Genomic DNA, 21,798 nt, shown 5'->3' on the forward strand with positions numbered 1-21,798 from the left:
GGGTCACCAGGTTGGTAGCGCAGTGCGCAGACCACTGCGCCGCTGCTCCCCACTTGAGTTGTCCGCGCGCGTGGCGGGTTCCGTTCGCGTTTGACCGGAGTCATCGGCTCCGGGCTGCAGGCTGCAGCGCGAGCGCCACAAGGAGCTGAACCTGGTGGCCAAGACGCTGCGTGAGCAGCAGCAGCAGCTCCTCGTCCCCGTCCACAGCGTCTCCGAGTACCACAGGTGAAGGCCTCGGCACATTCGCACCTGAGGGTGATGTCGGTGGTAGTGGCGGCGGTGTTGGTGGTGGTAATGCTGGTGGCAGCGGTGTAGCGGTACGAACCCGGCGGCCCGAGTTCGATTCCCGCTCATTGCCAACACCAGTGACGATTATCTGAACTGGTCCCGGGCCTCCCCTAGGTCGACTCGGCCTGAAATGAGTACCTTGTGCGGTGTGTAAATATTGCCACTGGGGAGATAAAGGCGGCCGGGTGTGGTGCTGGCCACCCACCCCCTTTGTGCGTCGTACCGGCCTTCATAGGTGCTACTCGCTCGAGGTACTTGCCCCCCCCAACAGTCTGTTAAGGCCATGTGGGGGGGATCTTTGGTGCTGCTGGCAGTGGTGGTGGCCTCTGCCCCTGCGCTGATTCATGCGCTGCGGCCAAACCTGTCGTGCCGGACTCTCCGACAATTGGTTGGGCCAAGCGACATGTTTCAGCCGCTTTACCAAATGTGAAAATTGCCCAAAGTTAGTTTTTTTTACCTCGCGCATGGGGCAAAGGGGGGGAGGCAGCAATCGCATCAGTTTTTTTAGGCCCCTACTGCGAAAACTTGGCAGGACCAACTTGATGAAGTGTTTTCAGATTTGGCAAGGCTTTCCTGGGTTTAACCAGAGTGATGATAAAAAGAATATAAATTCCTCGCAGGCTGACGGGGTGGGAGCTGCAGTGGTGGCAGGAGAACGAGGCCGTGTTCCTCTTCCTGCACGGATCGCTGGAGGCGAAAGTCAAGTTCGGAAAGCGAATCGGTAAACCCGCCGCCATCGGGCACGGCATCGCCCGACGTGGAGACAGAGAACGAAACGTGAACAGGAGGTCGCGGGGGATCGGGGCAGGATTCAGGGCAGCGAGAGGGCTGAGACTTTGACGTTGGTTGGTTGGCGAGTTAAGATGCACGGGTTGTTTCTCGGGTACTTGCCTGGCTGGTGTGGTGAAGGTTTGGGTTGGTAGGAAGGGAAGGCGACATCAAAGGGACAAAGATGGAGAAATTGGGAAAGGGACAGAAATCAATGGAATCTCTATCTGTACATTGCATCTGTTATCAGAAAGTGCATGAGCAGCAGATCTTAACCTTAATTTATGTTGTTTTCGTATAAATCTTCCGCACCTGAATACTTGCTTGGAAATGAGCAGTGATTGCACATGTTCTGCATACACAACCTGTACGCAAGTTGATCTTGGGACTTCTACTGAGCGCCAGGTGAAGGCACTTTAGAGATTCTTAGGGCTCAATGTTATTTCCCAAGGCTCAAAAAGAGCCAGCAGCCTAAGGAACCGTTAGGATTCTAGGGGTTAAAGTTGATCCTGAGAGTCACCGAGCTAAAAATAACCTTTTGCAAAGTCCTATATTAGTCATCGATGGTGACCGAGGCTCACAGAGGCAGACGAAGGCATTGTTTGTTTCTGTGCCGGCGAAAGCCGCCGACGTTACCGTTCCTGGGCCTGCGTCCCCCCTCCCTCTCCTCTCGCGCAGACGGCCTCACGTTCGCCGGGCAGCCCGTGCGAGAGGTCTCCGACATCCAGCTCACGTGGCAGCTCGACGGTAAGAGCTTCGAGCGTCGGCAGCCGTGTTCGATCCACTGCTGGACGAAGGCCTCTCCCAAGCCTTTGCAGCCTCTCGCGGTCCTACGTATTAGCAGCCGTCTAGCGCCTGTGTGTACGCCGGCTAGCCTCGTCGCGTCCGAGATGATAGATGCGACCCATATAACAAGTGGCTCTTGTGCGTACACACCTAAGGCGGAGTATTAATGCACACAAAAGACGATTTGTAGGCTGCTAAAGGTGTGATTGTGACCATATGATTGGCCCTGCCATCATGGCTTGCACGTCACGTGACACGACCACGCGGCGCGGGTAATGGACACAGCCTTGTCTCGTCGTATTCGCTTCTGACGAAGACGATCAAATTGCGGCGCTCTCTTCCTGGCCACCACAAAGTCGCCGGTCGTGCCGATAGCGTCCCACCGACGCGTTCTCAACTGCCCCCCCCCTTTCGCCCACCGGGACACGGCACAGATTCCCCGTTCCCCGAGGCTACCAGCCTCCTCCAGCGCCTGCTGTTGGCGGGGCTTGGCAACCATCGCACGTGGGCAGCACAGCACCGCAGCAGCCTGCACCTCCCGCAGGTGCGTTCACCGACACTGTCGCCAATGGCGACGGTCTCGCCGTGCCCGCTGCACATCAACCCCACGGAGCGCCATCTGTGGGCGTGTGAGCGAGCGAGCCGCTTGTCCGTGTACGTATGTTGAACTTCTTTCGCACCATATGTAGCCAACCGTGCTAATGGGCCACAGCTGAAGTTGGTATCATCCAGGGTGGCGAAACCTTAAGCAATACAGGTTTCTATGACCTAATAAGCCTTGAGTCATTTGACAACCCACCCATTTCAAGGGGCTATCACCGAATTCACCGTTAAGAACCCCAGAAAGAAAGTGGAGCCACTTCAGAATCAGAATATTTATTTAGATTGGAGGAATCCAATGAGCTATGAAGCTCTTTTCCACAGAAGTCCAGAAGGGGGACTGGTGTACTTGTCGGCACCACTTCAGGTGGTCCGGGCCCATGGACTTGCGTTGTTGTGGCCTGTGCCTCGTGTCGCACCAAGTCTTCTCCGCGTCCCGTCGGGGGTCCCCTACAGGTGCTGCACGAGCTGACGCTGGTGGCGGAGCGGGCGCGGGGGCTGAGCGAGGACGTGGCCTTCCTGCTGGGGGGCACGGGGCTGCGCTACGACCTTGTGCGCGCGTCTGTCGACGGGCTCAGGTGCGGCTCGACGGGGTCGGGTCGTTGGCACGGCAGCGTGTTGCGTCCGACGAGGCGTGGATACGGTGGGGGGGGGGGGGGTGTGGGGTTTAGATAATACGCCGATCAATTCCGCTTCTGTTTGATATCGGTTGTTAAGCTCGCGACGCGTGCGGGAAATTGCGTGGGTAGTTATCGATGCGTTTCGGTCAAGGATTCGTGACCCTGACAGGCCATAGAGGGTGTCCACCACCCCACTTGCATTTTTTTTCCCCCTTGCATTGTCTGGATCGGAGGCCCCTTTGGTAGTCACTTGCCAGAGCATCGCTCACTCCAGTCGCTTCTTACACTGCCTATCGCTTCAGCTGGACGTGCGTCTCGTCGCCTGGTGTGATGGGAGGTGAATCATCACAGCTCTAGCAGCCGGTGTGATGGGAAGTGCGCACCGCTCGCTATCCGAGATCTTGGAATGTGATTCATGAAAGGAATATGACCCTGAAGGCAATATCTCGTATAAATCGATTTAATGCAACCCTTTCGATCAAATGATTTGCAAATCAGCAAAAGGATCTAAATGTGGTGCATTAAAATCTGACATTGTTGGGGAGGGTGGGTAGTTTGGAGCCAGTTCAAATCCACGAATAAAGCGACACGTAGCAAGTCCGTGGGCTCAGCCCGGGCACTGCCGACGCCCCTCGGACCAGACGTGATGTCACGTGGTCGGCACGGAAACGAGGCGAAGAGGCGGGTGGTCAAACCGGATTCGAACCCAGGCTCCTGGCGGTGCCTTGCGCTGGTGCCTGCGCCGGCTCTGTGTCTCTGACCCCTGAAGCACCCTGCCGCCTCGCTTGGCGTCATCTCACGAAGCTGCTGCCACCACTCCGTGCTCCCCCCGTGCGTGACCGGTCGTTGTGCCCACAGGCTCGGCTGCGTCTTCTCCAGCCTGCCGGCCTTCTGCAAGTTCCGTGTCGACTTTGAGCTGCAGCCCGACTACCCCTTCACGCCGCTGCAGTTTGAAGTGCGGCCCCTCATCGGCAAGCCCAGGTACTCGCGGCCCCCACCCTCCCTGCATTGTCCCTCATCTCAACCCCTGCCCACCCCCCCTTCACGAAGCAGGCTTATGGATCAGGATGTGACGGTTTATGTATTGAAACTGATTATTACACTCGCACAATCATTTATAGGGCGCCCTTGAATAATGGATCTGCTCGCAAAAGGCAATTGTAACGATTTTATTAAGTGAGCAAATTGTCGGTGTGTCTTCGAGTGGATGCATGAGTGGGTGAGAGGTTGGGTGAGTGGGTCAATGAATGGGTGGTTGAGTGTTTAAATGAGCAAGCGGGTGATGGGTAGATGAATGTGTAGATGAGCGAGTGGATGCTTTTGTTCACGAACGAGTCGTCGAGTGGGTTGAGTAAACGAATGGACGGAAGAGTGAGCGTGTGAACGAGCGAATGGTCGTGTAGATGAGTGGGCGGTGAGTAATCGCTCGCGCCTATCGCCGACGCTAACCGCCGTCTGTGTGTATCGGCGGGGGGCCAGCGTGGAGCAGCAGGTGAGCCACGCGGTGAGGGCCGTGCCGATCGGGTGGCGCTACCTGACCCGCGTCGTCCACAACATTCACGCGTCCGTGCTGGCCGGCACCGGAAAACCCGGAGGGGCGCCCAGCGACTAACGGGACCAGCGGCGGCGGCAGAGCCGGCGAACGGCACCGACGGTCCTGTGGGTGACGGCTGGCACGGGCGCAACTGCGGCTGTGCCACGCGGACCCGCTGGTGCCGAATCGTGGAACCTGGCCAGCACAGTGGCCGGCGCTCCCCGCTGCGTCCTCCGGTCGAGGTGTTTGTGAGCGCTCCTCGCTTGCTGGCGTTTAAATGTCACCACGGTGCGTCGTGCCGGCAGCAGCGATTATTGAGTGTTGCATTAATATTTACGTAGCTTTTTATACAGTTGTCTTGAAATGTTATTTTGACTAAACCTCGACGCTTGGGGGGCGGTAGTTTGTGTTAGCCTCGGAGTTTTGTGCTACCCAAGATGGGAACGTTTTGTTGCGGCAAATTTCTTTACTTGGCGATGGTAACGCTTCGAGACCCTCTGGGAAGCCCTCATGGCTGCCAAGAGGAGGATCCTGCTTTGGGATGTTTGTTCCACCCCTGTTGATAAATGTTCTGAGGTGAGCCGCAAACCGCGGTACGCAGAGAAAGTTCACACGTACTCAGAGGATCGCACACAGAGGTAATGAGATGGGAGGGGGTGTTCACGAACCCACTGGCTGCTCTGCCACTTCTGAGCCACTTGCTTTCTTGGTGAATTTGGGAGTTTCGCACGCACGTTTACGAATTGCTCAATTGAAATTACTTGTAGGTCCGAATGATGACCTTGTTTGACTTTGTGCAGCTAAAGTTACTCAGGTTGGCGCCGAGACAGGCAGACAGTCAAATTATGTTTATTTAGTTTGGCCACATCAAGACATTGGTAGCTCTTAATGCTTTCTCTACCCTGGTTGGTACCAACAATGGGAGTCTCTGCTCTGGTTCAATGCACTGTTTGACCTGATGAAAGTTTTACATGTTCCTTCCTGCTGTCGAGTGCATAAAGGCGGCCGACACGGGGTGCACCAGGGGTGACTTAAACCCCCCAGCCAACCTTGCAAAGCTACGCAACACAACCTGGTGGGCGAATGAGTGGGAAGGGTGAATTAGTTATTGCATGGGTGAATGGTTTGTTGGGTGAGTGAATGAGTGGGTAGGTGAGCTAGTGAGTGAGTGTGGGTGGGGTGTATGGGTGAGCAGGTCACAAAGTGGGTAGGTGGGCTAATGAGTGAGTGACCAAGTGGAGAAGTCGTTTGCAACTGGAGTCTCCTATGATAGGAGACTCACACCCCAGAACTGCAGGCGCGGAGCTGGTAACACTTTGCCGTCTTAAAGGTGTTTAGAAATTAAACTTTTGATTCGGATCGGGTGTAAATACACTTCCCGTGCCTCTCACTTCTGAGCTTATTTGTTTTCTCGCTTCAATTCGTTTCTACTACTTGTGCCATTTTTCCCTCCTTTGTGCTTAAACATTCGCTTGTGTTTAGTCTCTGAAGAGTAGTGAATAAAAACCAAATATTCAACAAAAAATATGCGAATTTGTTGTCCTTCCCCTGCACCTCCAATTAGCACGGTTGGTTATGAACAGTGTGTAAGAAGTTCTACATACAACTGTTGCTGTGTTGTGCTTATCATAATAACGTTTTTAAAATGTGAGTTGCGTGTGCAGTTTTCACATGGAGGGCGTGGGAAACCAACAGGAGATGCAGCGAGAACCGGCGACAACAATTGCCCAAGCTCTGTGTTCCTATCTTGGCATGTTTCTCCAACTGCGTGAGTTTGCGTGTTTGTTTGCACAAACTGGCGGTGTAACGGGGAGCACGGGTAAGGTGATTCTGCCTGTCATCTCAATCCGTGAACCCATAACACCTGGGCCTGTCCTGCAACATACTGCCAGTCAGCCTCTGACACTTCACACGGCCTCAGAGCGCACCCAGCCTGGCACAGGCACCATGGTTGGTGTCGCCGGCCCTTAGTAGCGTGGCGAATAGCGGCGGTTAATGTTGCATTCGTAAAATGACAGGTTAGTTTTATATGAACAGGTTTAGGTCGCGGACAAGACTTTTGAATAAAAGCGGCTCGATTTCACAGAGGAGATTTGCGGGTAGTGTGCTCGCTGGAAATACATCAACATACGGGCGGTAACTGATGATGAATAATGGGCATGCATTGTAGAGAAACATTTAAATTAATAATGGGCATGCATTGTAGAGAAACAACATTCAAATTCAAACGCCCTACGCATCTCCCGCCAATCGCAACAAGTATTCTCTTGTCCGATATGCAGCCGTCGCCGTTGCGATATTCAATTGGTTGTTTTAAGAGAGGTCAATAACGTTAAGATTATTCGAAATCGGTGCGGTGTCTGTAAATGGATCACAGCCTGTATTGAGCACGCAACCGCCACCATTGGAGCGACGAGTGCGTAGGTTGGAGTCCGGGGTGGAACCTCACGGGTCCTGGAGCAGAGCCGACAGCCGGGGGTCGCTCTGCAGCCTGCGCTCCATCTCCGCGTAGACGTGCGGCGCGGTGGCCTTGTGCCTGCAGAGAGACCCCCACTGTGAGCCTCCACCGTGCAGTGTGAGCGGGGGTGGGTGAGGGGTGAGCGGGGGTGGGTGAGGGTGGAGCGTGGGGGGTGGGTGAGGGGTGAGCGTGGGGGGTGGGTGAGGGGTGAGCGTGGGGGGTGGGTGAGGGGTGAGCGTGGGGGGTGGGTGAGGGGTGAGCGTGGGGGGTGGGTGAGGGGTGAGCGTGGGGGGTGGGTGAGGGGTGAGCGTGGGGGGTGGGTGAGGGGTGAGCGTGGGGGGTGGGTGAGGGGTGAGCGTGGGGGGTGGGTGAGGGGTGAGCGTGGGGGGTGGGTGAGGGGTGAGCGTGGGGGGTGAGCGGGGGTGGGTGAGCGGTGAGTGAGGGTGAGCGTTGAGCGGTGAGTGAGGGTGAGCGGTGAGGCCACACCTGTGTAGGCGCTGCTCGGTGACGAGGACGCGGAAGGCCGCCTCCTCGCACGCGGCGTTGCGCTCCTCCTCCCCCGCGCGGCCCCCGGGGCCCCGTGCCCCCTCCTGCTGCTGCAGCTCCTCCACCTCCTACGGCCGCCACCAAAAGACAAAGGCCCCCCGTGTAGCCTTTAACAGGTTGCTGGGGCAAGTGCCGCAAGCGAGCACCGATGATGTGTGTGTGTGTCTCTCTCCAAGTGGTCGCGTGGGTTTTCCCCCGGGTCCTCCAATTTCCCCCCCCCCCGCATTTAGAATCAACTTCACACGTTTAAGAGTATTTTGGCTGCTATAAATTTCCACGCGATGATAAATAAGCCTTCGTTGAGCTATCGTTTGTGGCCAGGTCGCTTCTGAAAACGAGCTTCACAGCTCGGCAGGGGGCCCCTGACCCGGTAAGGAAAAGGTCATTGCAACGTTGAGACGGGGCGGTTAAGCCATGCGCGCTCTGCACGCGACCCCTTGACCCCCGCAAGCACTCGGCACGGGAGACGTGACCCTGCGCTGCGCCACCTTCTCGAGGCGCTCCTGCATGGCGTTGGCCTGCGCCGTGAGCTGGCGCTTGACGTCGTCCAGGCACTCGCTCCGCAGCCGCTCCGCGTGCCGGCGCGTCAGCTCCTCGGGGTCGCCCAGGCGCGCCAGGAACGGCGCCAGGTAGTCCAGCTGGGGCTCCTCCCGGCGCCGCTGCTCCTCCTGCCGCAAGCGCTCCTAGTACGGCGTGGCATGGAGCGACGGTGCGGCGTGCATTAGCCTGGCTCCGTTAGCCTCCAGCACACAAGGTGTCTCCGTGTGGCTCTGTGAGCCTCTGGTATAAAGGTGCCTTGGTCTCAAGACAACCCAGCTTACACCGCTTACGTTTGGCACCTTCGTGATGGCCACTGTGCTGTTATGATTGGCGTGGATACCAAACGTACATATTCACACGGTTCATGAGAATCTTTATGGTGTCTTCAGCACATCCAGCAGCTATGGGGTTGGGGATGGTGGTGGTGGTGATGTTGGCGGCAGTAGCACGTGCAGGGTTTGGCAGTGTTGGCGATGATACGGCGGTGGTGGTGGTGGTAAAGTGGTGTAGTACCAGCTCCTGGCGCCGCTGCTTGGTGCGGTGGTTGCGCAGCGTGTCGTACACGCTCACCACGAGCTGGCTCGTCGCTTCCTCCTGCGCTCGCACAAGAAGCATCTCCCGCACCTACACGGGGACACGGAGACACAGAGACACGGACACCATAGATACACCCACACGGGGACCCAGCAACGCAGACACGAGGTGTGGAGACGCGGGGTCCCGCATCGCACCTCCTCCTCGGATTTCCGCACGAGCTGCAGCGTCTTCTCCTCGGCGGCCATGAGCTCCACGAGCATCTCATAAATCTCTCGCTTCTTCAACTGCGGAGCGGCGGGGTCGGCCTGCGGCACAGGGGAGGGGGGGGGGAGGGCGACCGGGGTCACAAACCACCCCCTCGCTCAACGCACCCCGGGTGGTACGTCGACTCCGAGGAGTCGAGATGTTCTGACCGCCAGGGCTCGGCTGCGACGCTCTTGGCACACCCGGCGCTCACCTGGTAAGCGGAGTAGGAGTCGGGCCCGGGCGGTTCGATGGTTCCGTCGGTGCCGCACGGCGGCTTGAGGAAGTGGCGGCAGGAGCGGGTGATGCGCGCCGGGTCCTGGTGGTAGAGCACGCTCACGCGCTCCTCCGCCAGCAGGAACGTGCGGCGCGACGGGTCCTCGTCCGCCGGACGCGACGGGTCACGGTCAAAGTCTTCAGTCACCTTCTGCGGGGGTGGGGGTGGGGAGATGCGCGCTGGCACGTCGATCGCTCGGGGCCCACGAGTGTCACCAGGTCCACGAGCGTCACCAGGACCATGAACCTCACCAGGACCACGAGTCTCACCCGGGACACGAGTCTCACCAGGACGGGGCGGCAGTGCGAGTCGGCCCCCGCGGGCCCGGCGCGCTTGACGCGAGGCCCCAGCTGAGCGTGGCGAGCACGCAGGCGGTCGCCACGCCCCTCGAACTCCTCCCACAGCTCCAGTGCCGTCTCGCGGCGGCTCCGCAGGCCGTCGACGCGCGCCGCGTTGTAGAACTCGGCCCGCCGCTCCGTCTCGGGCACCGGCGATGCAAACGTGTGCTCTGGCGGGCACGCCAGTGGAGAGCGACGGGGAGGGGAGAGGCGTGGAGGGGAGTAGAGTGAGATGAGAAGGAAGAGGTACGAGAGTGTTTGGAGGGGAGTAGAGTGAGATGAGAGGTAGGAGAGTGTGTGGATGGGGAGTGAGATGAGCGGGGAGAGGTAGGAGAGTGGAGGGGAGTAGAGTGAGATGAGAGGTAGGAGAGTGTGTGGATGGGGAGTGAGATGAGCGGGGAGAGGTAGGAGAGTGGAGGGGAGTAGAGTTTGGCGGCGGAGTGTCGGATCAACGCCGGCAAGGCCCAGCGGCCTCCACCCCACCCCCACGTCCCCCTCCCCCTGTACCTTTAAGGCAGTCGGCGCGTCCGGGCGCGAAGTGTTCGGTGACCAGGCCCGACTCCTTGTTGAGCAGCTTGCGCTCCAGCCGGTCCTTGCGGTGGCTGTAGGTCTCCCTCACCTCCACCAGCTGGGTGCCTGTGCCAGCCAACACCACCACCACGCACGCATCATGCACGCACGCATCATGCACGCACGCATCATGCACGCACGCATCATGCACGCACGCATCATGCACGCACGCATCATGCACGCACGCATCATGCACGCACGCATCATGCACGCACGCATCATGCACGCACGCATCATGCACGCACGCATCATGCACGCACGCACGCATCATGCACGCACGCATCATGCACGCACGCATCATGCACGCACGCATCATGCACGCATCATGCACGCACGCATCATGCACGCATGTAGGCGACAGCCGGTGGCGTCACGGAGCGGCCGCCGGCGTTAACGAGCGGCCCCGGCATCAGGCGGCAACGAGCGATTGAGATTGCCGGTGGTCGTCGAAGACTCAAAAGCCGCGATCCACTCGGCCACCGTCAGGGCAGTTTAACGCGTCGTAGTCGTAGTAGAGGCCTTCGTGACCAATATTATTCATAATAAAGTTTTTTTTTGGTTAGATCACGTAAATACCGCCAACACCCGGCACAGCCAATCAGTAAGGTTCATCCCGTCAATAAAACGTCCCAATTCTTTACGACTTCAGCACACCAGTTGCATGTTGGAGAGTAAACCCACAACGTTTACAATTTGAGTACCGTGACATTTCGCCGGCCAATCACAACCAGGGCAGCAGTTGCCGGCAATCGTCACCGGCAACGGTTGCCGCAGCAGTATCCTCTTTGCCACTCGAAATCCAAAACAATTCTGATTCACGACGAGCACAAACAACCCGGTGCATCGGGGGGGGAGGCAGTTGTGGCGCCTGCGCACCGAGCAAGTGACCGAGTGACCGAGCGAGCAAGTGACCGACTTAGCGAGCGACCGAGCGAGCAAGTGACCGAGCGAGCAAGTGACCAAGCGAGTGACTGAGCAAGTGACCGACCGATTGAGTGATCAAGTGACCGAGCGAGTGACCGACCGAGCGAGTGACCAAGTGAGTGAACGACTGAGCGAGCGACCGAGCGACCGAATAAGAGAGCGAGCGACTGAGCGAGCGACCGATTGAGTGATCAAGTAACCGAGCGAGTGACCGACCGAGCGAGTGACCAAGTGAGTGAACGACTGAGCGAGTGACCGAGCGACCGAATAAGAGAGCGAGCGACTGAGCGAGCGACCGATTGAGTGATCAAGTGACCGAGCGTGCGAGTGACCGCCGGCGGACTCACACTCGTCGTCGCGGAAGACGGAGAGGCGCGACGTGAGTCCGTCGCGCTGCAGGAACGGGGCCAGCTTCTCGAGCCGCGCTCGGCGGAACTGCACCGTCCTCCTGCCACCAGGGCAGCGCAGCTCCAAGTCTGCACGCGAGAGTTACTTCATCTTAATTAAACGTGGTTTCTTTATTGCCTTTCTCAACGAGTGCTGTCCCCGATCGTGCTGCTGGCATTGTTGCCCTGCAATGGGCACAGCCGGATCCTACCGTGTGGCGACAGCTGGATCCTGCCCACCCACGATGGAGGCAGCGTGGACCCCGGCCGCTCCTCCTCCTCCTGCCCACGCTGCAGGCAGACACGCAGACGACACGCGACTGTTACTGCTGACCCTAACCCAGGGGTCGGCAACCTACGGCTCCGGAGCCGCATGCGGCTCTTTATGGGCTGCTTCTTGACGATATGTACGTATGTACATAGATGCATTGCGGCTCTTGAAATACTGAATTTTGTACCGAATTGGAAAGAAATGGCTCTTCTTGTTATTTTGGTTGCCGACCCCTGCCCTAACCCAACACTAGCGCCATCGCTAACCTATCGCTAACTCTACCACTAACCCTATCACAAACCAAGCCCAAGCCCTAATCTTACTTAAACTCATGACTCTAACCCAACACTCAATCCTAACGTAGCCGTAACTCCTATCCCTAACCCAACTCTAACCTCATCCAAAACTCTCATCTCACCAAAACCCAATCCTAACCCGATCCATCAAACCTCCCCCAGACCCCTGGCTGCACCTCCTACGTCACCCGACATCTTCACCTCCGGATCGTCCTCCTCCTCCTCGTCCTCCTCCTCGTTACTGCCGTCGCCGTGAGCCGCCGATCCGGCCGTGCGCGAATGAACGCCGGGGAACACGGCCTCCCAGCCGAGCGCGTTGTGGACATGGAACGACACTCCCTGCGGCACACACGCACGCACACACACACGCAGGCGGCACACACACACACGCGGGTGGCACACACACGCGGGTGGCACACACACACGCGGCACACACACACACACGCGGCACACACACACACGCGGCACACACACACACACACGCGGGTGGCACACACGCGGGTGACACACACACACGGGCGGCACACACGCACACACACAGACACACACGCACACACACACATACACACACACGCGGGCGCACACACACACGCGGGTGACACACACACACGCACACACACACGCGGGCGGCACGCACACACACACACAGGCGGCACACACACAGGCGGCACACACACACACGCGGGCGCACACACCCAGGCCGATGCCGCGAGATTAAAACTACAAAGCAATTTTTTGTTATTGTAAGCAGGCAAGGCCCCACTGAGCTACTGTGGAGTTCGTTCTCACAAGCGGCCCCGGCTATCGCGAATGTTCGCTCGACAAAGCGGGCTTGTCACGTGGACATTTATGGCGGCCAAAATACTCCAAACGCGTGACGTTGATTCTAAATGTTGAGGGAAAAACCGGAGGGCCCGGAGAAAAAATTGCGCGACCACATGCAAACATGCAAACTCCAAATATACAGCAGCAGGCGTCAGGGTCGGGATCGAACCCACGACCTCCTGTAAACCAGGCGAGTTAGTTAACATCTGACCATGATGATGACGACAACAATAATAATAATATGTCCGGGTTATTCGAGTCCCTGTCGTCATACGGTGGACAAAACCGCGGGAATCTCGGAAGCGGCCACCGCTAGCCACCACCGCTAGCCAGCACTAGCCAGCACTAGCCACCGCTAGCCAGCAATAGCCATCATCGTACCGCGGCGGTAGCCATCGCTAGCCGTCGCTTGCCGATGTGCCACGGCACTAGCCATGCCTCGCCATCGCGAGCCGCCGCTAGCCACCGCAAGTCATCACTAGCCGTCACTAGCCATCGCAAGCCAGCACTAGCGAGCACTAGCCGATGCTAGAAATCGTCATACTGCGGCGCTAGCCATGGCTAGCCGTCGCGAGCCGCCGCGAGCCGCCGCTAGCTATCGTCGCGCCACGGCACGTGCCCACAAGCTCGGCCACCTGGCAGCCGTGGCGGCAGTCCTGCACGTTGACCCAGTAGTTGCGGTGGTTCCACACGCTCTCCACGCCTAGGAAGCGCCCGTCGGCCGTGGAGAAGGCGCGACCGCTCAGCGGCTCCACGAAGAACGCCTCGGCCACGCCGCGCCGGCCCGGCCGCACCAGCACCCAGCAGTGGACGCGCAGCCCGTGCAGCGGGTCCAGAGACGGGCGCTCGCGCTCCTGCACGCAAGACGAAGACAAAGATCCCCCCCGCCGTGTGGCTTCAACAGGCCGTTGGGGCGAGTGCCGTTAGCGAGCACCTGTGAGCCGGAATTGAACTCGGGTCGCCTGGGTACGTAGCGCAGCACGCTATCCTCTACGCTACCGCTGCACACATATACACATACAAATAAGACAGAAAAAGATCCCCCGTTTAGCCCGTAACAGACCGTAGGAGCAAGTGCTGTTAGCGAGTAGCACCTATGAAGGCCGGCACGGCACACGAGGGGGTGGGTGGCCAACATAACGCCCGACCGCCTTTGTCTCCCCAGTGGCGATGCTTATACAAAACACCAGGTACTCATTTGAGGCTGAGTTGACCTGGGGAAGGCCCAGGACCAGTTCAGATAATCGTCACTGGTGTTGGCCTCGAGCGGGAATCGAACTGGGGTCACCAGGTTCGTAGCGCAGCGTAGCGCTAACCGCTACACCACCGCTGCAACAACAACCGCCATTCGCCACTAAGTGGCGGTGACGTCACCTCGGCGCTTGTGCCAGGCCAGGTGCACCTTGAGGCCACGTGAAGTGTCGAAGGCTCGCTGCTGGCCGAAGGTCACGGGACAGACCCAGGTGGCATGGGCTGACCGACTGAGACGACTGGCGGACGCAGCGGCCGTGCTGCCCGCACGCGGCACCCCACGCATCGTCACCATCGCCATCTCGCGCCGCCGTCGGCGCCGACACGCCTAAGCGGTCGACCCCCCCGGCTGAGCGCCGCCTCCGCTTCTCACCGCGGCGCTGGCCTCCTCCTCCCGGCGGCGCCGCTCCTGCGCGGCCCGCTCCTCGGCCTGCCGGCGCTCCTCCAGCCGCTCCTCGTGGTGGCTGCGCAGGTCCCGCGCTCGCCGCACCGTGTACTTGTTGGGCGGGCGCTGGGGCTCGGCTTGCTCGGGCTGCGCTCCCGCACACAACCGCAAAGATCCCCACCCCCCGGCACCGCACACGCACCCATGTAGCGCGCACACAGACTGTTGGGGCGGGAGCCGTGAGTGAGGGGCACCCACGAAGGTGCCGACGTTTTACGCGTGGGGCCGGGTACTCGTTTAAGGCCGTGTCCACCTGGGGAATGGAGACGGGACCGGTTCGGATGTTCGTCAACGATGTTGGCCGTGAGCGGGAATCGAACCCGGCGCGCTAAAACTCTGTGCCACCGCACACGGCACACGCACACACGCAGGCGTCAGTGGGACCCGACACCGAATATTGAAACTGGTCCGGAGCTTATCTTGTCTTGAATCAGTGCTGCTGACATCAAGCACTCCCAGAAGGCCGTGCGGGTGATGAAGGCCGTGCGGACCGCGAGAGGCTACATGGGTTCATGCAGCAAAATCCATCATCGGCGTTTTGTTGGTCTATGCGTTGGTGGTGGTGGCGTTGGTTGTGGTGGCGTTGATGGCGCTGGGGATGGTGGCAGTGTTGGTGGTGGTGTTGGTGGTGGCGTTGGTGGTGGTGGCGTTGGTGGTGGTGGAGTTGGTGGTGGTGGCGGTGTTGGTGTTAATGGCGTTGGTGGCGTTGGCGGTGGTGGCGGCGGTGGTGGCGGTGGTGGTGGCGTCAAAAACGTGCACGTTCCCTCACCGGCTCGGGCTCGCGGAGGAGCGGGCAGTCGGCGCGCGACTCGTCGGCGAAGCACGTGGGCCGGTCGGCATAGCCGCACACGCAGTAGGCGTCATAGCCGGCGCCCAGCAGCAGCGAGCACAGCAGGGAGCTCGCCTCCAGGGAGTTGGCGCGCTGCCGGCGCAGCACCGTCACCGGCGACGCCAGACGCGACGGCTGCGGCGGGGAGGGGGGGGGGGCGATGCCGGTTCGTGTAACTCCAACCGAGTCGTTTGCCGCGTGGCTTTTCGCAAACGTGACCTCGTCGATGCCCAGCGCGCAACAAGGTCACGTGATTGTTAACGTCCAATGCGAAGCAGGCGGCGCGTAGCAGCGTCTTACGGTTGATACAAAGGAAAAGATCCCCCGTGTAGCCTGTAACACTGTTGAGGCAAGTGCTGTTAGCGAGCACCTATGAAGGCCAGAACGGCACACGAGGGGGTGGGTGGCCAGCACCACGCCCGGCCGCCTTTGTCTCCCCAGTGGCGATGTTTACTACACACCGCACCAGGTACTAATTTGAGGCTGAGTCGACCTCAGGGAGGCCCAGGACCGGTTCAGATAATCGTCACCGGTGTTGGCCATGAGCAGGAATCGTACTCGGGTCTCCGAGTTCATAGCGCAGCGTAGCGCTAACCTCTACACTACCGCTCCCCGCTATTACGGTTGATACACACACACACACAAGGCGGTGTTAGTCCAATCGAACGTCACGTTTATAGGACACCTTCGGCGCGAGACGCGAGACGCAGCGCCTCCGGTTAGCGCGGTTGGCTCCGTGCGGTGCGAAAGAAGTTCAACGCACGTACGCACACCTGCAGAACGGCGACACGCAGATTGGAATGACCTAGACGGCGGGGCGTGCTACAAGGATTGCGGAACGAGTGACAGCGACGGGGGGGGTAGGGGGGAGCCGGGGAGGGCGGGGGGGTACCAACATCGGGTACCAAAGGGGAATAATTTCGACCTGGTAACACTGTTTTGTTAATTTGGCAAATCATTTCTGGATTCTACGTTGGGCGGTGTCTCGCACATTCATCCAGAACACCATGCCCTTTAAAGAGGAAAAGAAAGGCAATCATAGTTTGATGTACTATCAAGAAGGGTTATTGCCTGAAACGTCGCCTATTCTACATATATATAAAGTCCACGGGTGTTATTGTAAGTATGTTGAACTTCTTTCGCGCCGTACGTAGCCAACCGCGGGTAATCGGAGGCGCGGCGGGAGGACGACACCCGAATCCCTCGTATGGTGCCCCTCACCAGCGCCGTGGGCGGCTCAAGCGGAGCGGACACCACGCAGTCGGAGACGAAGCTGGCGCTGCCCTGCCAGTGGTGCAGCTCGAGGTAGGGCACCAGCGTGGGCCTCAGGGTGGTGCACACGAACTTCTGCACGCGCGGCTCGCACAAAGACAAAGATTCCACGCTGTGCAGTATAGCCTTTGCGAGGCTCTTGGGGCAAGTGCTGCTATAGCGAGCAGCACCGGTGCTGGGCACACGGCGGGGCGGTGTGGAGAGTTCAGTTTCATGTATGAGGTATAACCCTGCGAGCCATGCGGCTCTTGACTCGGGTGCAACCGCAACAAAAACGTGAACAAGAAACATCTGAAAGTGACTGCACGCAACAGAAAAATCCTGGAAAAAACAGCAAAGTCTTCCAGAAAAAACCACCGCATTTCAACGCTGTGTGCAAACATCCCAGTGGGATGCAAGTCAAACAATAACAACCATAAGACAATGTAGATCAGCACACATGCCTGGTGGCTAGGAGATGTTAACTACCTCGCCAGGTGTACAGGAGTTCGTGGATTCGATCCCGACCCTGACGCCTGCTGCTGTATACTTCTCTCTCCCTGTGGTCGCGTGGATTTTTATCCGGCTCCTCCGGTTTTCTCCTCCACATTTTGAATCGTCACCACGCGTTTTGAGTTTTTGGCTGCTAGAAATTTCCACGCGACGAGCTGCGGTGCTGCGTTGAGCTATCTAGCTCAATGGGCCTTACCTCGTAAAACCAAAAGTAGCTAGTACCAGCAGGCTGTCCCTGCATTGCCACTCTTCACACGTGGCACCAGGTGCCCGTTAAAGGCTGAGTGGAACTAGGGGAGGCTCAGGTACCGGTTAAGATACAGTATTCACCACCGATGTTGGCCGTGAGCGGGAATCGAACTCGGCCCGTCTGGTTTCGCAGTGCTGCAACCAACACACTCCCGCACCCCAAAGACAAAGATCCCCCGTGTAGCCTTTACCAGACTGTCGGGGCAAGTGCTGTTAGCGAGCACCTATGAAGGCCGCAACGGCACACGAGGGGGTGGACGGCCAGCACCACGCCCGGCCGCCTTTGTCTCCCCAGTGGTGATGTTTACACACCGCACCAGGTACTCATTTGAGGCCGAGTCGACCTAGGAGAGGCCCATGACCGGTTCAGATATACAGTAATCGCTGTGAGCGGGAATCGAACTCGGGCCGCCGGGTCCGTAGCACTACCGCTCCCCCACACACACTGCACCCACCACCCACCTCCACACACCTCCACCCACATCCACCTCCACCCACTTCCACATCCACCCACCTCCACCTCCACATCCACCTCCACCCACCTCCACATCCACCCACCTCCACATCCACCCACCTCCACCTCCACCCACATCCACCTCCACCCACCTCCACATCCACCCACCTCCACCCACCTCCACATCCACCCACCTCCACCTCCACCCACATCCACCCACCTCCACCCACATCCACCCACCTCCACATCCACCCACATCCACCCACCTCCACCCACATCCACCTCCACCCACCTCCACCTCCACCTCCACCCACCTCCACATCCACCCACCTCCACATCCACCCACCTCCACATACCTCCACATCCACCTCCACCCACCTCCACATCCACCCACCTCCACCCACACACCTGGAGCCCTCCCATGCCCCCCACCCACACACCTGGGCCCCCCCCCGCACACTCACCTGCACCCCGCACTCGTTGGCGGGGCAGAGCAGCAGCGGCCTGCGGTCGGGGTACAGGAGCGAGTACTGCCGCTGGAACGAGTCCGCGAGCACCAGCAGCTCCTCCTCGCGCGGGGAGTTCTCCCGGAACGAGGGCGGCGGCTCGTCCCAGCCGCCTGCCGGGGGGTCGCAGGCGCCCGCAGGAGGCGCCGGGGGTGCTGCCTCGCGCCCGGCCTCGCGAGCTGCTGCTGCGGGCCGCGGCTCGCGGTCGTCGTCACCTGCCGGGGCCTCTCCCTCGGGCCCGGCGGCTCTCGATGTCTCCTCCTCCTCGGCCTCCTCCTCGGCCTTCTTGTCTCCCTCCTCCTCGGCTGCCCTGCGACAGTCCCAGAGGCGTCAGGGGCGTGTGATGCCGGTCAGCGGTACAAGTGTCAGCTGATGAGGTGGGGGTTAAAGTGTGTTGTGAGCTGGTGTGAGCTTGAAGCGTGTGATGGTGTGAGCTTGAAGCGTGTGATGGTGTGAGCTTGGAGTGTGTGATGGTGTGAGTTTGAAGTGTGTGATGGTGTGAGTTTGAAGCGTGTGATGGTGTGAGCTTGAAGCGTGTGATGGTGTGAGTTTGAAGCGTGTGATGGTGTGAGCTTGGAGTGTGTGATGGTGTGAGCTTGAAGTGTGTGATGGTGTGAGCTTGAAGCGTGTGATGGTGTGAGCTTGAAGCGTGTGATGGTGTGAGCTTGAAGCGTGTGATGGTGTGAGCTTGGAGTGTGTGATGGTGTGAGTTTGAAGTGTGTGATGGTGTGAGCTTGGAGTGTGTGATGGTGTGAGCTTGAAGTGTGTGATGGTGTGAGTTTGAAGCGTGTGATGGTGTGAGCTTGAAGCGTGTGATGGTGTGAGCTTGAAGCGTGTGATGGTGTGAGCTTGAAGTGTGTGATGGTGTGAGCTTGAAGCGTGTGATGGTGTGAGCTTGGAGTGTGTGATGGTGTGAGCTTGAAGTGTGTGATGGTGTGAGTTTGAAGCGTGTGATGGTGTGAGCTTGAAGCGTGTGATGGTGTGAGCTTGAAGCGTGTGATGGTGTGAGCTTGAAGCGTGTGATGGTGTGAGCTTGGAGTGTGTGATGGTGTGAGCTTGAAGTGTGTGATGGTGTGAGCTTGAAGCGTGTGATGGTGTGAGCTTGGAGTGTGTGATGGTGTGAGCTTGAAGCGTGTGATGGTGTGAGTTTGAAGTGTGTGATGGTGTGAGCTTGAAGTGTGTGATGGTGTGAGCTTGGAGTGTGTGATGGTGTGAGCTTGAAGTGTGTGATGGTGTGAGCTTGAAGTGTGTGATGGTGTGAGCTTGAAGTGTGTGATGGTGTGAGCTTGGAGTGTGTGATGGTGTGAGCTTGAAGTGTGTGATGGTGTGAGTTTGAAGTGTGTGATGGTGTGAGCTTGAAGTGTGTGATGGTGTGAGCTTGGAGTGTGTGATGGTGTGAGCTTGAAGTGTGTGATGGTGTGAGCTTGAAGTGTGTGATGGTGTGAGCTTGGAGTGTGTGATGGTGTGAGCTTGAGGCGTGTGATGGTGTGAGCTTGAAGTGTGTGATGGTGTGAGATTGAAGTGTGTGATGGTGTGAGCTTGGAGTGTGTGATGGTGTGAGCTTGGAGTGTGTGATGGTGTGAGCTTGAAGTGTGTGATGGTGTGAGCTTGAAGTGTGTGATGGTGTGAGCTTGAAGTGTGTGATGGTGTGAGCTTGGAGTGTGTGATGGTGTGAGCTTGAAGCGTGTGATGGTGTGAGTTTGAAGTGTGTGATGGTGTGAGCTTGAAGTGTGTGATGGTGTGAGCTTGGAGTGTGTGATGGTGTGAGCTTGAAGTGTGTGATGGTGTGAGCTTGAAGTGTGTGATGGTGTGAGCTTGAAGTGTGTGATGGTGTGAGCTTGGAGTGTGTGATGGTGTGAGCTTGAAGTGTGTGATGGTGTGAGTTTGAAGTGTGTGATGGTGTGAGCTTGAAGTGTGTGATGGTGTGAGCTTGGAGTGTGTGATGGTGTGAGCTTGAAGTGTGTGATGGTGTGAGCTTGAAGTGTGTGATGGTGTGAGCTTGAAGTGTGTGATGGTGTGAGCTTGGAGTGTGTGATGGTGTGAGCTTGAGGCGTGTGATGGTGTGAGCTTGAAGTGTGTGATGGTGTGAGATTGAAGTGTGTGATGGTGTGAGCTTGGAGTGTGTGATGGTGTGAGCTTGGAGTGTGTGATGGTGTGAGCTTGAAGTGTGTGATGGTGTGAGCTTGAAGTGTGTGATGGTGTGAGCTTGAAGTGTGTGATGGTGTGAGCTTGGAGTGTGTGATGGTGTGAGCTTGAAGTGTGTGATGGTGTGAGTTTGAAGTGTGTGATGGTGTGAGCTTGAAGTGTGTGATGGTGTGAGCTTGAAGTGTGTGATGGTGTGAGCTTGAAGAGTGTGATGGTGTGAGCTTGTAGTGTGTGATGGTGTGAGTTTAACCAGGGGATGAACCCCGTTCAGAGGAGTTAAAGAGTCCCTCTCTTGCAAGGGCGACCTCTATTATACGAAGGCGAACTGAGGACTGTACACTATATACTGCATAATATAGTAACTGACAAACGTTTACATTTCACAAACAAAAATTCACTTGTGGTGATGGTTGTTGTGGTGATTGTTGTAGTTGTTGTGGTGGTGGTTGTTGTGGTGTTTGATTCTATTGCAGTTGTAGTCGTGGTTGTCGATCGTTGCAATGTTTCTGCAGTCGTAGTGGTTGGTTGCTGTGGTAGTTGTAATGGTGGATGTAGTTGTGGTAGTTGTAGCGGTAGTTGTGGTGGTTGTAGTGGTTGGTTGCTGTGGTAGTTGTAATGGTGGATGTAGTTGTGGTAGTAGTTGTAATGGTGGATGTAGTTGTGGTAGTTGTAGCGGTAGTTGTGGTGGTTGTAGTAGTTGGTTGCTGTGGTAGTTGTAATGGTGGATGTAGTTGTGGTGGTTGTGGGAGTTGTAGTGTTGGTGATTACAGTGTTTGTAGTTGTGGTGGCTGTTGCGGTGGCAGTGGTTGTGGTAGTTGTGAGAATAGTTGTGGTGGTTGTAGTAGTGGTGGTGGTTGTAGTGGTGGTGGCTGTAGTTGTGGTTGTTGTAGTGGTTGTTGTGGTGGTGGTCTCACAGGAGTCGAGGTCTGGGTGACCTCGCCTCCTCTCCGGGCCCTACGCCGCCTTCCATTGTTTCCTCTCCACCTCTCCACCCTCCTCGTCTATCGCCCCTCCTCACAATTCCTCCTCCTCTCTCCCCCCTCGTCTCCCTGTCTCTCTCTCTGTCTCTCTCCCTCTCCGTGTCTCTCTCCCTCTCCGTGTCTCTCTCCGTGTCTCTCTCTGTCTCTCCGTGTCTCCCTCTTTTCCCCGATCTCTCTCTACGTTTCCAAGGCAAGAGTATGAATCCAAGACACGTGTTGACGCCTCGCGTTGCTAAGCAACCAAGTGCGCCCCTGCGTCACATGACGCGGAAGTCCCCCCCCTCCCCGCGCGCACGGAACCACGTGACAACAACACGAGCAGCACGTGGCCGACCTCATTCGGGTGACGGACGATTCGGAGCGCCGCG

The 21,798-nt window shown here is 58.0% G+C and overlaps 2 protein-coding genes across 2 annotated transcripts in view; one reads left to right on the plus strand and one right to left on the minus strand.

The window, feature by feature from the left end:
- KNL1 (kinetochore scaffold 1) overlaps nucleotides 1-6,121 on the plus strand; it is a 25,373-nt gene extending 19,252 nt beyond the window's left edge. The window contains exons 23-29 of the mRNA XM_078616928.1: nucleotides 121-225; nucleotides 909-1,009; nucleotides 1,735-1,803; nucleotides 2,277-2,386; nucleotides 2,899-3,020; nucleotides 3,921-4,043; nucleotides 4,542-6,121. Of these exons, the coding sequence (XP_078473054.1) occupies nucleotides 121-225; nucleotides 909-1,009; nucleotides 1,735-1,803; nucleotides 2,277-2,386; nucleotides 2,899-3,020; nucleotides 3,921-4,043; nucleotides 4,542-4,674 (763 nt within the window). The 3' untranslated portion in view covers nucleotides 4,675-6,121. The remainder of the gene's footprint in view (nucleotides 1-120; nucleotides 226-908; nucleotides 1,010-1,734; nucleotides 1,804-2,276; nucleotides 2,387-2,898; nucleotides 3,021-3,920; nucleotides 4,044-4,541) is intronic.
- DRC7 (dynein regulatory complex subunit 7) lies at nucleotides 5,430-21,712 on the minus strand. The gene is made up of 17 exons (XM_078616932.1): nucleotides 21,365-21,712; nucleotides 18,264-18,615; nucleotides 16,554-16,679; nucleotides 15,273-15,467; nucleotides 14,432-14,590; nucleotides 13,443-13,661; nucleotides 12,184-12,321; nucleotides 11,628-11,706; nucleotides 11,377-11,505; nucleotides 10,043-10,171; nucleotides 9,485-9,705; nucleotides 9,135-9,347; nucleotides 8,872-8,982; nucleotides 8,654-8,764; nucleotides 8,089-8,283; nucleotides 7,541-7,668; nucleotides 5,430-7,132 (listed from the first exon to the last, which is right to left on the minus strand). Exons 1-17 carry the CDS (start codon nucleotides 21,418-21,420, stop codon nucleotides 7,042-7,044), a joined length of 2,652 nt encoding a protein of 883 aa, XP_078473058.1. The 5' UTR covers nucleotides 21,421-21,712; the 3' UTR covers nucleotides 5,430-7,041.
- Between the last annotated feature and the right edge of the window lie 86 nt (nucleotides 21,713-21,798).

The sequence above is a fragment of the Lampetra planeri genome, chromosome 52 (genome assembly GCF_965212315.1).
Source record: "Lampetra planeri chromosome 52, kcLamPlan1.2.h2, whole genome shotgun sequence".
Lineage (NCBI taxonomy): Eukaryota > Metazoa > Chordata > Hyperoartia > Petromyzontiformes > Petromyzontidae > Lampetra > Lampetra planeri.

What these genes read in the sequence shown, in the direction of transcription:
- DRC7 (XM_078616932.1), bottom strand. Translation starts at nt 21,420, where the DNA reads ATGGAAGGCGGCGTAGGGCCCGGAGAGGAGGCGAGGTCACCCAGACCT. An exon ending in CCAACGAGTGCGGGGTGCAG is followed by an intron (nt 16,680 to 18,263) that starts GTGAGTGTGCGG and finishes CCGCGCGTGCAG; the next exon opens with AAGTTCGTGTGCACCACCCT. An exon ending in AGCAGCGGCGCCAGGAGCTG is followed by an intron (nt 8,284 to 8,653) that starts GTACTACACCAC and finishes ACGCCGTACTAG; the next exon opens with GAGCGCTTGCGGCAGGAGGA.